The sequence below is a fragment of the Geospiza fortis genome, unplaced genomic scaffold, assembly GCF_000277835.1.
Source record: "Geospiza fortis unplaced genomic scaffold, GeoFor_1.0 scaffold200, whole genome shotgun sequence".
Classification (NCBI taxonomy): domain Eukaryota; kingdom Metazoa; phylum Chordata; class Aves; order Passeriformes; family Thraupidae; genus Geospiza; species Geospiza fortis.
In genome coordinates this window covers 4,426,358-4,442,465 of record NW_005054353.1, presented here as the reverse complement: position 1 = coordinate 4,442,465, position 16,108 = coordinate 4,426,358, and the positions used below count along the sequence as shown (strand labels likewise).

General features: G+C 37.0%; 1 protein-coding gene across 1 annotated transcript in view; it reads left to right on the top strand.

The window, feature by feature from the left end:
- The first annotated feature begins 222 nt into the window (after positions 1-222).
- Positions 223-16,108, top strand: part of ANGPT1 (angiopoietin 1) — a 154,753-nt gene continuing 138,867 nt past the window's right edge. The window contains exon 1 of the mRNA XM_005423478.2: positions 223-912. Coding sequence (XP_005423535.1) covers positions 616-912 — 297 coding nt within the window. The 5' untranslated portion in view covers positions 223-615. The remainder of the gene's footprint in view (positions 913-16,108) is intronic.

Genomic DNA, 16,108 nt, shown 5'->3' with positions numbered 1-16,108 from the left:
GTCAGTGCGAACATATGAAGTGTATTAAGGTGGACTGACTTACTTATTAAAATGACGTGAATTCGCCCAAAGCCCCCAGCAGTTGTGTGCAGCAGGGGCTGGGCAGACATGCAGGATTGAGGTCATGCATCCAGCCAGTTTGTAAGATGATCCCTCTGTACTGAGCCATCAGCCATCCTTAGCATAGGGGCGCACTCATACACGCATTCCTGTCAAGTCATCTTGTGAAAGACTGCTTGCTTCCAGCTTGGCTTGAAAGTGCAACCTTAATAAAACTCACTGAAGCCTGAGAGAAAATAGCAGTTCTGCAGCAGATAGTGTAGGGGAAAGAGACTGGGATATGCATATGCAGCTGACTAAAGCAGGCTACATGCTGGACTGTAACAGAGAGGAAACAATAAATCTTAGCTACTATGCAATAAATATTCCCAATTTTAACTAAGGAAGCTATCTTCACAGTGAAATTAAAAAAAAAAACAACCAGTTTATCCAAGCTTAATTCTTAAAGTGTGCTGCTCTGCTCCTTTTTTAAAGACTTTGAGGGAAATTAAGAACAAATTTAAAGAAAGAGGAAGAAAAATTTTTCTTAAAGCAGGAAAGGAAAGTAATAATAACATGTCAGTTTTCTTTTCCTTTGCTTTCCTGGCAGTGATTCTTGCTCTTGTAGGCTGTACTAACCAGCGTCGGGGTCCAGAAGGCAGTGGGAGAAGATTTAACCGGGTTCAGCACGGGCAGTGCACCTACACTTTCATTCTGCCAGAACAGGACGGGAACTGTCGTGAAAGCACAACAGACCAGTACAACACAAATGCTCTTCAGAGAGATGCTCCTCACGTGGAACAGGATTTCTCTTCCCAGAAACTACAACATCTGGAACATGTGATGGAAAATTACACTCAGTGGCTGCAAAAAGTAAGTGCTTCTTTTTTTGTTTCTCACTAAATGATTTCTTTGGGGGATGTTTATGCTGTTCAAAGTTTTCATTAGTTTCTAGGATAACACAACTAATAAGGACTGATACAGTTCTTGGCTGTGTAGGAGAAAAATGTTTTAGCCAGAGTGCACCCTTCCTAGTGACATTGCTTTTGGGAGCTGAATTTTCTTCACTTTACTGAAAGATGTGACTTCTTGAGGCATTTTTCAAGAAACTATGGATGCATGTGAGTCGGAGGACACAAAAATCCTCCAGGGACTCTACTGACAGAGCTTACCAAGTTCTTATAAGCTCTACTTATAATTCACAGATTCAGCTCAGATGTCGTGCAGGATACCTGCTACTGTGACAGCAAAAGGGAACATTTAAAAAAATCAGCATTTAAGGGCACTGGGTTAAGAATATCATTGTTCCTCCATAAACAGATCCTGTAATACTATTCTACCCAGCTGATTGCTGCAAAGAAACAGGAAAATATATAGGCATTTACCCTTCTAAAACTTCACAGTAAACATTTTTAACCGTGTTGAATACACTGGTCTTGACAGCCTGCTTCAATTTGTGTCTATATATGTGTATTCTTTTGTAGAAAGGGGAAAATGGGTTTCAAGGTGTTGCAGTAACTTAATAGAAGTAATTATTTTTAAGTAATTTGTGTCTGAAAGGCTTAAATATGTGAATAATTTCACTCATATGAACAGTCCCAGTCAGCATGATTACTCACGTGTGTAAAATTACATGTCCTGCACAGATATTATCCATACCTTGCTAAAGAAAATGCTTTGGGGTAGCTGACCAGTTAAAATAAATAAACAGTCTGTGTACACCTATTTGTGATAGTCCCATTCACATGCTGCCATTTTGACCTGGCAAAACTTAGAAAATTACACAATTGAGTGATGCAGCTAGTCATGTAATCTGGTACAAGAAAACTTCTGTATCTACCCACTTGAGAGATACAGGATTTAACTCCAACACAAGTTCTTACTAAGAATGAACATCAATAAAATTCTAATGACTCTACTAGCTGGGCTGAAACTTCATATTAGCACAGCTGCTGCTAACCTATCTCATTTACAAGTTTTGTTTCATCCAGACAGTATATAAGACATAAATATGTTAAAAAAGCACATACAGGTCCCCCACCCCTCTAACTCTACTAGAATTTTTAGAGAGGATTTCCTAAGCTTTTGGTAAATTATACTTGTTTCCTTGCATATCTGGCCATAGCAAGAGAGAAAAGATTCTGTGCAGAAAATATAACCAAGCATTTAATTTTCAGACTACTTCCCTCATTTTTTAATGTCTTGATCTACCTTGGGGAATATAGGGCTAGAAATAAGCGGATGTTTTATGTAGAGGAAAATAAATTATTTTACTGTGCCTTGGCAGGCTGAGACAAGCACTAAAAAGAGGAAAGTTGTTTTCTGTTTTTATACACATATGATTTTACTTGAGGAAATTGCCTGCTGAATCATGCTACTAAGACTTAACTTATTCTGTGTTTGTCCACTAGAGACTGAACTAAGATCACTGTTTCACAGTGATCATGAGGAAATATGAGTCTCTGGAGTGTGAATGTCTGAGGGTTAGTCCTCTCACACTTCGGAGGGAAGTGATTAAACAGGTAGGAAGCCCAGTGAAAGGGGTTTATATTAGGGCTGTTTTCTTCTGCAATGATTGTAAAACTGGCTGAGGGCAGAACTATTCCCCTCCTCCTTTCCCTCCCAGCCCCCAATGTCCTGCTCCCAGGGGTTAGCATAAAACTGGGATTATGCATGTATCCCCATGTGTCAGTTTTCCTTGGAATGAAAGGACCTGTTTCTCTATGTGAAGGACCATGTCTCGCTCTGAACAAATGAGGCTGATGCAGCTCCTTTATAGCATCTCTGAATACTGAATTTGCTTTGTTGCTGTTGCCACTACAAAGCATCTCAGCCATAACTCATTTCCTTTCAAAACCTGCATAATGCTCAAGTGTAATGAATATATTACATAGGTATCTCCCATCTCATTTTTTATACTCTGCATTCATTTTTCCCCCTAAACTTTCTACACTAGGCAGCATTTTACAATGCACCTGCTGTGATTGAACTAAAGAATAATTAACAGTTGCAGGTCTTTTACGGGAAGAGAATACTTATAATCAGAAAGAATGTTTAAGAATTTTATAAATAGTCTGATTTATATAAAAGTGTTGTGTTTATTACTTCAGGTAATATATACAACTTCCAATAAAAATTTACATAGCCAATGTTTGGCAAAGTGAATTATTTTCTGAGCACAAATGCTCCTCTGTGATATTTGAAAGATACTTACTGTGAAATTTTGTAAGAATAATGGCTTGCCTTAATTTTAATTTAAAAATGTTATTTAATATCCAAACTATCAGATTTTTGGAAGCAAAACAAGTATACTTTTCTGTAAAAAAAAAAAAATTTCTTAATGCAAAATTGCTTCTTTGATGATCTACAAGCTTGATTGTGGATAAAAATGCCCTTGCTTGGGGAGCCAATTATAGGCAATTAAGGCCCAGCCTTGTCCATTATAATTTGCATATCTATAATCAGTGTAACTGGGGTTGGCTGACAAACCAGGGACATGACAAAATGCTCTGCACAGAAACTCCACAAAAGAAGATGTCTTGGTAAACATTTTTAGAGATTTTCCTAGAACTGTTTATTTTAATACCGGATAACTTTCCCCATTGTTTAAGCTTGGGTTTCATTTCTGCAATATGTTTATACTGATAGTTCAAAACAAACAGTTCATCACATTTTCTTTCTTGCAGTAACTGACTGGCTCACGTGACACTCTTTGGTATTTAGTTGCAGTGTCTAAGGATTGCCAAAGAGGAGTTACATGAAATGTTATCATCATGTCTTGCTTAGGAAGTTGCTGTTGGCTTGCTGAACTTACAGTATTGATGGACTCAGTGTACATTCAGGATAACTCTATAGATGAGTGTTTCATATACTTTTCCTGACGTCTAAATGGCAGAAACAATGTTATGACAGTAATGAGTGAGTTTTACATGATCCACTGCTTCTTTTCTTCTAGCTCATTATTTAAGCAGAGTACTATAAAAGCTTAAAAATATTGCTTAATGATAGTATACTATTAAAAGCTAACACATACAAGTATTACAAGAAGGTAGATAAACCAAAAAAAAGGAAAAAAAGTAGCCATAACTCAATTTCTTTCCCTTCAGAGTTCTGTTATTCACCATCTATAACCAAGGAAGTATGAAATTATTATCTTTATTCAGTCATTAAAGAAACACATTATGAGCAGTTTTTCTGGGATATCTGTAACCATTTGATAGTCTAAAGTTCATTCTCAGAATAAATATACAAAATTATTTTTGTGGTCTTTGTTGACTTCCTTATTTTGCAACAGTAACAACACAAATGCTCACCTAGGTTTTAAGCAGGTAAGGGATCTAGGTTTTGAGGGGGCCAGACATTATGTAGAAACACATGGCTTTTGGAAAGACCAGTGTCTGTCACTGTGTGCTGTGACTCCACTGAAAGTCTGTCCCTTTGCGCTGTCTTTACCATCAGGGCTTAACTATTGTTTTCTGCAATGAAATATAATATGCTTATATGTGTGGAGTGGCTGATTTTTTGCCTTGGATTTTATATGGTTTGCTGAATATGGGAAAATCCCTTACCTGTCACTCTTGCTGTGAAGCAGAGTGGAAATATGACACAGCAAGCTGAGTGAAAACGTGACAGAACCTACCCTGGGCAGTACAGATCTAAAGACCTGTAATCATGTCCTATCAGACAAATTTATGTTAATATAAAGATGGAGACAGTCACTGTGCGTGTGTGTGTGTGAAAATTTTTTCATATTAAGAAACCAATTTTCATGAGTTAAACTATCAGAAAAAATGTTAAAAGTTCCATTTTATTTATAATTATCTTTCATTGGGCATTTTGCAATGTAACGTGACCTAAAACTTCACATGATATTTGGATGTTAAATGCAACCAGGAGATGCATGATGAACTCCTGGAAACTCCCACAAACAAAAGGCGGTCAACAGATTTGGAATCTGCTATTCTGCATGTATGAGCATTACTAACAGAGCTGTGTAAAGAATGGCTTCCAGTAAATCTTTCCTTTTTCTAGGTAGACCAGAGCTAAAAGAAAACAGTGAGAAAGTTGCATTCAAAACTGGGCATTATTTGGTGTCCAGCTCAAACCTGTGTTTGTTTTTTAGACGCAGAGGCTGCTTATTAATCCGGGTCCTCCTTTCTGCTTTGGAGTCAATGAATTCTCATATCCAAAGGAGAGCCTCATCCTAGTGATATTTGAAGTGCAGTTCCCACAAATGTCGTGAAACAAAGGGTGGAATACAAATGAGTGGGATTTCTTAGTGTACTACTCAATGAGCAAGTATATACGTATAAAATCCAAATTTAAGGAGTAAAAGTAACTTGATGTAAATAAACTTGCTCCAAGAAGATTAACGTTTGAGTGTAAATCCAAAATTGCTTATATTCCCCCAAAATCTATTGGCCAAAAACATGCCTGCTTTTCAAAGCTTTATTAGTCAAATTGCTCAAGTCCTTGGAATATTCTGATGTACCCACAAGAAAGAGGCAATACTTCAAATGTGGAAATGCCTGAAAGCTTTACATTATTGGAGAATAATTTATTTGGCAATTAAACTTTTTTTTAGAAGCAGAAGGATCAGGGAATTAGACTGAAGGACAGCTTCACATGTTGCCACATTTGGTAGCAAATTACTTAAAAAAATATTTCCCATGCTTGGAGGGAAGGCTTTATCATAATGTTCAGTAGGAACCAAATGTGTTTATTTACAGTGATGACAGCCATAATTAGGAAATTTCTGGTAACAATAAAATATTACATTTATTAGTCATCAGAATTGTCCAACCGAGATGCCCATTGGGAGATCTCATTTGGAGCACTGAGAGCTTTTCTAAACGAAACTGATATACAGTAAATGCTATGTAATTTTCAGAGTGCTGAGAACTCATTGTTCCCATTCAACCAAGCAACCTACTCCACAGTGCTGTGTGTCCTGGGGAGAAAAAAAAACAGCACTGGGGGAAAAGCAATGAGGTTGGGTATGTCAGGTCTGCATCATCCCACCCAAACTTATAATTATACAATCATAGGATCATTAAGGTTGAAAAAGACTTCCAAGATCAAGTTCAACCTTTGAACCAAACATCACCATGTCAACTAAATCATTGCACTAAGTGCTACATCCAGTCATTTCTTGAACACCTTCCTGGACAGTGACTCCATTAATTCCCTGGGCAGCCTGTTCCCATGCTTAACCACCCTTTCAATTAAGAACTTTTTTCCTGACATCAACCTGAACCTTCCCTGGCACAGCTTGAGGCCATTTCCTCTTGTCCTGTCACTTGCTGCTCAGGAGAAGAGGCCAACGCCACCTCATTACAACCTCCTTTCACATAGTTGTAGAGAATGATAAAGTCCCTTTTTAGCCTCCTTTTCTCCAGGCTAAACAACCTCAGCTCCTTCAGCTGCTCCTCATACAACTCACCTTTAAACACTTTTTTAAGCTTATCTTTAAACCAGCTTTGTTGCCCTTCTCTGGACCTGCTCCAGCCACTCACTCTCCTTCTTGAATTGAGTGGCCTGAAACTGGACACAGCATTCAAGGTGTGGTTTCACTAGTGCCCAGTACAGGACAATCACTTTACTAATTCTGCTTGCCACCCTATTTCTGATCCAGGCCAGGATGCCATTGGCCTTCTTGGCTGCCTGGACATGCACTGGCTCACATTCAGCTGCTGCTGACCAGCACCCCCAGGTCTTTTACCACTGGGCAGCTTTCCAGCCACTGTTCCCACTGCAGGGGGTTGTTGTGACCCAAGGGCAGGACCCAGCACTTGGCCTTGTTTAACCTCATACAGTTGGCCTTGGTCCACAGATCCAGCCTGTCCAGATCCCTCTGCAGAAACTTCCTACCCTCCAGCAGATCAACATTCCCACCCGCTTAGTGTAGTCTGTGAACTTACTGAGGATGCACTCGATCCCCTCATCCAGTTAATTAAAAAAGTTACTAAATAGGGCTGGCCCCAGTGCTGAACCTTGGGGACTGCATGAGTGACTGGCCACCAGCTGGAAATAGTATTCGCTATCGCAGTCTGGGCCCAGTCTTAGAGCCAGTTTTTAACTCAGCAAAGAGTGCACCTGTCCAAGTCACTGGCTGCCAGCTTCTCCAGGACAATGCCAGTTACCCAAATAGTTTTTTCTTTGCTGTGGGGAATCTCTTAGTGCTGTGTCAAGAGATAGCAGCAAGCCCAGAGGAAGACTCAGCTGTCTGAACTGTTCTGTGGAAGTCCCTGCTTCTCTTCACTGACCCCAGGAAAATCCTGAGCAGCTTGCTTACTGATTTAAATGCCTCAGTTAAGCGTGATGGATTTAAGCTTTACTTCTGTCCCTGCCTGCAGTATGGACTTCACTTGTGACTGCTAGGAAATTGTAAACTTTAAGTATTCCAGTTTCCCTAATACAGATTTAGCACCACTACTCAATTTCACAATGCTGTTGGGAGGCTTAATATGTTACTTTTTGTGTTGCTTTTGGAGTCTTTCTTGTGGAAAGTATTTTGTGCTCTTAACAGTGTATGTATTATAATAATGTTTCCAATATTTACAGAAAATTGTGAGATTAAAAATCATTTGGAAGGCAAGTAACTATAAAGTAGCTATAAGGAAAGTAACTATAAGTAACTAAAGAAGTTCATAAAAAATAAGCAGACAAATACAATGAATATACATCTGTAAAGCCAAGAATATCAAAAGTTGCAGTTGGCTAAATGGGTTATTTGTGTCCTGCTCACAGAATAGTCCTCATTCTTGCAAGGTTTTTAAAACTCATCAAGCTGCTGCTCCAACCTGTATCCATCTGCAAGGAACTGAGTCTTGTACAGATTCTCATGACCAGCAAGGAATACCTTGTTATCCAATGCTAATGTTTATTTTTGTGAATTAACAAAATTAAATGTTAATTAACAAACAATTAATTTCATTAATTTGCCAAAATTAACAAAAATTTTGCATAAACTTGTTTTTATCAAAACTGGGGTCATTTGCATGACCTATTGCAAGCGAAATCTGGAAGGTGAAGATACTTAACCGTCTACTTTTATTCATCTCAATTTACAGTTTAGCTTAGTTCAGTCTTATTGTCTGTATTTACAACAATTGCAGACAAGGAAGAGCTAGTAAATGAGGACATTGTACAACCAGTATCAAGGTTTAAGTTTGCTGTGAACTCATCTTTAACACCAGCAGCTCAAGTGTCTTGAATAAACAGTCCTGGTGTAAAAGTCTTCCCAGTAGCATAAGAATTTGCTCTCTTGTTAATGGGTTGAAGTTTGATCAGGAAAAGGAAATTGAAATGGTTTCATATGTTGTAGAAAAAACTTTTTCTTATGAAACAAGCTGTACTTAACACAAGGTTATTTTTCTGCAACCACATGTGCATATTTTAGACAGTGTTATGAAACACCAGGGTGGTGAATATTCACTTGGAAGGATAACTTAGAAATGCCGTAAATTGTTGCACATTTGCACTGCATTCTCATTAATATTTCTGCACAAAGATCAAGATTCACTTTTCATTATCTTAGTTAGGAATCAGGTTAATATAAGACAGTGTAATTCACTACTCAACTGGGATAAGAATTCTAATCAGGGACTTGCTCCAGTTTAATTATCCCTGTTTAAAACTGATACAAATCAAACCAGCATAACTTTCTTGTCTAAACAAGACCTAACAGTGAATTACAGTCAGCACTGAACTTATATATGATGCAGATGGTCAAAGCAAGACAGGTGCAGGGTCAGCTAGAAAGATGCTCAAGTTACACTATATAAATGATTTGCTTTCAGATTTAAATGGAACAAACCCACCAAAAAAATTGTTAGATATTGCAGTAATTGCTTAGAGGAAGTCATATAGAAAATCTGTATTCAAGGCCATGGAGCTACCTTGAAGAAAATTTCTTAAACTTTCTTGACTAGCTTCTAGGAGGAGAAATGAAAAAAGAAAAGAAAAGGAAATAATAAGAAAAGGGTAAGAGTAAGAGAACTATGCTAGTTTCGTGGTGGAATAGGTGTGTCTTTAGGAGAGGTACTTTAAAGGTCTGTTATATGATAGTATGTGATGAATCATATGATCTGTGTTACTAATCTTTTCTTAAAGGAGAGAGAAATAGGCTGAAAGTCCATGTAAAATGTTGCAGTTGGAAAATCTGTGTAGAAGATGTGTAAGTAAAAAGTGGATGATGAAAAGCTCTCTAAGAAGTCTGTAAAATTTCTTTCCCTTCAACAACTCAGTCTGGAGCATGAATGTCTGCACACATATATGCATTTTGGTCTTTGGAATGTTTGGTTTTAAGATACTTGGAAATTTGTTTTTAAATGTTGTGTCTTAAATCCATTTTCATGTTTTATACCAATGTACCTGCTATCAATCTGTTCTCCTCAAAATAACCTGTTGGCTTAAAAAAAATATTGGTAGCAAGATGAAATCTTGTTTGTTGTACATGCATTAATTCTGTGTGAACAATTCCCCAGCTGCTTTGCTGAAAAAACATTTAACAAAGGCACATTTGCTTTTGTTCCTTCCAGAATGTATATGAAGCAGGAATTTTCATGTATTCTGGAAAAAGTATTGGACTTTTGTTCTCCCCATCCCAGGCACGTTTCTGTCCTTACATGTGCCTATGTTGCAAGACAAACCTGGCTGTGCTCCATGCATGCATGACATCTGCTTCTTTAATAGAAAAGTGTCAGAGGTGTATAGCTATAATTTTTCATCACTTCTTCTGGGGATTTTTATTTTTAAATTCTTGCTATTTGTCTGTCATGTTGTCTCTAGTTGTCTTGTTGCAGATAGAGGTACCAGGCATTCCTTCTGACATAGGAATGTATGGAAACAGCAAAAATTAACTTGATCCAGTTAGCTGAATTTTCTTCTGATTCTGTTCTGCCTGAGAATTTGGGTGCTGGTATTCTTTCTCTTCCTCTTGTACCAAGGAGGCTTGAGAGATCACAGTAGAGATAGGATAAAATCTGGGCATTCCTCCCAGGATGAAATTAAGGCAAGACTAGAGAACTATGGGAGAAAATTTGGAGTATGAGCAGACAACCTTAGAAGGTAATTTGTCTGGTTTTGACAGCATGGCTTCTTTCACACTAGTTCACAGATGATCAGATTGGTGCTAATCAGTTTTGAATCTAAAAATGATTTCTACTGCAGGGTGATGTGCCATTTATAGACTGATCCTTCCTTCTTTCACATCTGAACTTCCCTTAAAGGCTTTCTGTATGCAAAACATTTTTTTAAAAGATCCTATTTAAGTTACAAAATTTAAGTCTTAGGGATAATACTGTTAGCAGTCAGACTTTTAGCTTCCTGATCTGTGATCCACCAACCTAAAACTGCAGATGTAACTTGCAAGGTTTCAAAGAGAAAAGCACTGAGTTTGAGGCAGATGAGTGGTCCTGCCCACTATTTTAAATGTTGCAGCAAACTTTGAGTCATTACCAAAGGCCATTCATTCTTTAAAGTGGGATTCATATGTCCTGATGGTAGGTGAAAAAAATCTGAATCTTGATATGTAAATTTAATATTTTGACATGTATTTTAATATTTCACCTTTATACACTCCAAATTCACAGAACATATTTTAAATACCTGCAAAAATCAAAGGAGAAGTCCTCTTACAATCTCTAGAGATGCATTTACATTTATCTTCAGGATTGTTGTGGACTTGCCTGCCCTCTGGATCATATTATTTATGAATGTTTTAGAGTTGTCAGCTTATGTTTATAAAAGTGTTTTTTTCTTTTGGAATCTCTTGCCTGCAAATATGGTCTTGCACAGTGCAGATTTAGGAAAAAATATCTTATTTGTTGTTAAATGATATATTTTTTTGTTTTCTTTTTCTAGGCAATGTATTAAATGAATGTTTGAATTTGTATTAAAACACCCATGGTTCTGTTTAACAGTGCTGATTTTCACTTTCATATATTCAGCTTTGAGTAGCTTTAGCAGTATTTATTTTCTAGGAATTTTAGTTCTCATGCAGAAGTATGTTGAAGGAAAGAAAACTGTATTAAATAAATAATTTCTTTAAAACTCTGCCATCAGTTCAGTGTGTGGGTAATAGTGAGGGTGAATCATAGGGTCAGTTACACATCTTTCTCTTCTCTTATGAGTCATGCATTTGTGTCTCAAAAAGGAAGGATCTTCAAATAATTATATCACTACCACTATCAGAGTACTATTCCTAAAAAAATGTGGTTTTTTAATTGAAAGTCCTGTGCAGAAATTACTCAATATTTCTGAAATCTCAGAGAAATACTTTGTATAAAATCTGTTTCCTTGAAGTCTCCTGCAACACCAAAGAACTCAAGACTGCTGCAACCTTTCAAATATTGGACATTCATATGCAGATAAAAGTAACAGAAATGAGGATTTAGAGCTTTGTCATTTAAGTATTGAGTGTATTTATTTGTGTCATAGTTAAATATTTACCCTTCCCAGTCTTAACTCATCAGGAAATTCCAGTAGCCTTCTAGGCCACATCAGCAAATCAACACAGTAATGGGAAACCCCCAAACCATGAAGCCTTTGGTGCTGTGCCTGGAATTTTGAAGATCTGCTTAGAAGGAAAATTGCTCAAAGAGATGATCTAATCTCTTCCTGAATGAACTATTCCCCTTTGTTCCTTGGCTAAAACTTCATACTTCACTCTGTGTGTGACTTACCACAGTAGAGATAAATGGTCAAGGGCCACCTATCTTTCCTGCGTCACTTCTGTCAGTGGGAAAGGCCATCAATGCTCTGCTAGAAGGTTTTTCTCTGTTGCTATTTTTGTGTGGAGGAGATATGGACTGCAAAATTCTTTATCACTTTAGCCTGTGAAATACAGAGGCGATGATTAAGGTTGTTTCTCTTCACATTTTTCTTGAATGATCCATTTGGATCTCTTGGCTTTTCTAAGAATTCTGGCTGATGCAATAAATATTCTTTTGTATATTCCTCTGACATCGTTGACCTCCATGACATCCCACAGCTTAACCATTAGAGCCTCTGCCTTCGTGTCAGTTGTTAAAATAACTGTTTTTTCCTGTTACAATACCAAAGTTTTATGCAGGGAAGCATAGCAAGACAACTGTATTTGCAGAGGCACACAGGGGAAGAGGCGTTTGCCACGTACCACAAGATTATGGTTAAAGGTAAAAGATGATTATAGCAGAATTAATTCAATAATAATTGGAAACAAAATGTCTTGGTCTTGATGACTCAGTTTCTATCTGTGGACCATCAGTCTTGGAAGGATCAGCTCAGGGAAAGTGTAAGGGACCCAGAGAGATATAGAAAAGGCTAAATATAAGGTGGGAGGTGAAGGTGGTGCTTCAGAGCAATAAGTCTGTCCATTTGAGGTTGATTGAAGATTTGATTAAAAATTCCTAGGTGGGTAAATGATACAATCCACAAATTTGTGACTGCCAAGGTACCAACCTAACACTAAAGTACACACAACCAGGTACCTTGTCCTGATGTGACAGAAAAGACTGAGAAATTACTTTGGTATACAGCATGGTGTTCAGTAAAATGTCCTGAAACAATGCAGATGTAAACTGTTTACAGGTGTGTGGCCCTACAAATGTCATAATACTGTGTATTTCAGCAGTAGTAAAGCCTGCTGAAGAAAAACTCATCATAATCAAAATAAGATTTCCTTTTTTTAAAAGAACACGATAATTCTTTTTCTAAACTTAAGAATATAAAAGCAAGTAAGAGAAGATGCTCAGCATCCTGTTTTAATGAGGAAACCAGAAATTCTCCAAATTTTGCTGGTTATCAAGGTATATCTAAAATGCATCCCAGGCTGAAATGCTGAATGGAACTCAAATACCATGTGGGGCATTACAGGTTGTAGCTAATGTGTCACTTTGTCACCAGGAATGCTCTTGCAGCTATCAATTATAAACTCATAAGCAGTATTCGTGTTTGCTGCTTATACCATTAAGTGAAGAAACAATTTACTAGCATCAGTCAAGCACCTTGGACAGTTTATGATGATGAACTAGAGGTCATGAATACTGGAAAGGCATTTGCCCAAATTTGCTGACTTAAATTTTGCAAGATCTAAGAACTTGACCTCAAATGCTCCAAGGGTCCTCAAATGTGGAATATGAATGAGGCATATGAATATATGCCTCAAATATTCATGAGGCAAGCTTTAACCAAGTAAAATAAATTGTTTTAATTTCATAATTGGAATGTTAGGACAAGGACATAGCTACTTTTCACAGACTTCAACAGGGGGTAGAACTGAATTGGAATTCCACTGTTACACTGAACAAGCACAAGTATATTTTATTCTTTTGGATAAGTGGGAGAGAATGAGAAGTCCAGAGACTTTTTATAGAGAAAATTGACAAAAAGTTCAAAAAAAGGAGAATTATAATTCCTTGCACAGCTTACCTAAAGAAACATTTATCATTAAATACCTTTTTTTTTTGTCAGTGTGTGATAACCATTATGGCACATGCTGAACAAGCCACTATACAAAACAGAAATAAATTTAGTATGTAATTGTTTATTCAACATATTTATATATTGACTTTTAAAGTAAAATGGATGTACCAACAGTAAAAATATTTATAAAATTAAATACGGACTGAAATAAAAGAACTTGTCAAGAATTCAGTTTTTAAAGCTAGGATTAGTGATTGTATTTCTTTAGTGCTAAACCAGTAAGAGCATTTGTTGTGTTCTACATTAATAGCTCACACAAAAAAACCTGCCTTACAAACCCTAGAAATAAGAGGGAAAAAATGAAAAAGAAAAAGTTTCCTTGAGCCTTGATTTAGTACTCCAACGCATCTTGGAAACATCTAGTAATTTGGCCACTCACCCCCTGGGGTATTTCCTGGAAGCAGAATTGAGCAAGACTGAAAATGTTTTTGTTGCACTGTTATGGGCATGAAGTTAAGACATGAATTCTTGATCCATAAAATATGTACCAAGTGTGACATCTTTTTTCATGTGACTTTTTAAAGACTACTTCAACATTTTTATTCATTATTTTTCTACCAAAATCATACAAAGTTCCTGAAATCATGATCAAAACTCTGATTGTTCATCACTAGAATTAGTCCTGTTTGGTTTTGTCTTTGTTTTTATTTTTTCTCTGGGCTATAGCTCACCATGATGGGACACTGAAAATGTGTTTTAGGGTATATTTCCCATTTTCATTATGCTTAAGTTTCAAAATGACAGCTGAGTGTTACTTCTATCAGCATGGTTTTGAATGCTGTCAGGTTTTCACTTCCATAGTACAATCATTCAGAAAGACTATAAGAAAGCTGAAGGAAGACTATTTTTAGAATACTACTCATAATGGAATAGAAACTTTATGTTTTGAGACAACCTAAGTCAGAGTTGCTCAGTGTTTTTTTCTATCATAATGGATATTAATTTTGGTTTTGCTTCTCTTAGGCTTAGCCTGGCACTGCTATTATATTTTCCAGGTGTTGTTATCATAAGATCTTACCAAAAAAGTCAATTAGAAATGCTAGTAATTTTCTATGGGAACAAAAACTCAAAGGAGGTTTTCAACACAGTCTGCAAACCCAAACTATTATCATTAAAGAGTCTCAAGAGGATTAGAAACTGAGAAAAAGGTCTTGACTCTCATTTGCAATGTGATGTTGGTGTATCCATATGGATCTTGGCCTGATGCTGCTCACAGTGAATCAGCAGGAAAAAACTAAGTTCAATATCTCTTCCCAAAAGGGGTTTTCCCAACCTCAGGCCCACCCAACTTAAGCTGACTCCATCCTTTCTTCTTCTCCTGTCACTTTCAAAAGTTCCAGGTTTACCTTCTGGTACCAGCTATCTGGGTTCACCTACATCAAAAGGTTTCTGCCCTAACATAAGGAGATTTCTCTCTAGTAAGAGACAGACAAACCCCAGTACTATCCAGGCAAATCTATTTGGCAAAACAGGAAATTCCCATATGGTCAGGAGGAATTTTAAAGGGTTGGAGTGGTATGTTGCAAAACACTAGCCTGGCACCCATGGAGACTGAAGTCTGTTATTTATAGAAAATCAGAGGCAAAAAAATGGATGATGTTCTTCCTCACAATATGCTCTACAATCATTGCATTGTGTCAACATGAATTTGTGGGGTACCACAGCATGATATGAAATGATAACATGGTCTCTATCCCCAGCCAGTTCTTTCCTCCACACACCTAGAAAGATACCAACTAAATTTGTGAGCAGGGGCAGTTTTATAATAATCAAACAAACAAACAAACACCTTTAGAAAGCCCTGGAACAACAGCATAAGTTAGAAACAGTGTAATCACTGGCATCAATGGAACAATCCAATAACAATCTGCTGTAGCTTAAAGAAGAGAACTCAAGTTCAGCCTGTGAGAAGCAGACAAGCTCAGATATTTTTGTTCATTTGAGGATAGGATTCAGTGTACAGCTTTCAGTATGCATCCAGCCTACTCCAAGCACTCTCCAGGCCTGAAAGGGGGATCGTGAGGTACATCTCATAAGAATAATTTTATAGAGATATTTTCAGTATTTCCTTTTTATTTCATGTCAAAAAGAATATAAAAACAACTTTTCTTACCTTTTTTTTCACTATTCTTCCTTTCAGTCCTTTAAAATACCAAAGAGGAACTGAGATACTTGTTGAAACAGAAGCACTCAAGCAGGCAGATTATCTTAATTTAAACTTAGTCTTGGATTCTATCTGGCATCTAGTGGACATTTGAGTCATTTTTTGTGTTTCTTTTGCTGAAACCAATCCGGAAATGGCTTAGGGTGGGGGTTTTTTTTGGTTTTTTTTTTTCAAAATACCTTAAAATAGAAAACTCTCCAAACTCCTAAAATAGAGACTCCAATCAGAGGTCTTGAGACCTCAGGTAACAGCAGCCTCATGGTACAGAGCAACTGTAAACCAAAATGCTGTGGTTTCCAGCCAAGAGGCTAGAATTCTTAGTTTAATAATGTAATCCCTCTCTTTTTTATCTTTTTGTTTATAAATTAATCTTAATTTTCTTTTAAAAATTTGTATTTTTTTCAAGAATTGAAAGAAGTGTCACTGGAAAACATTTTC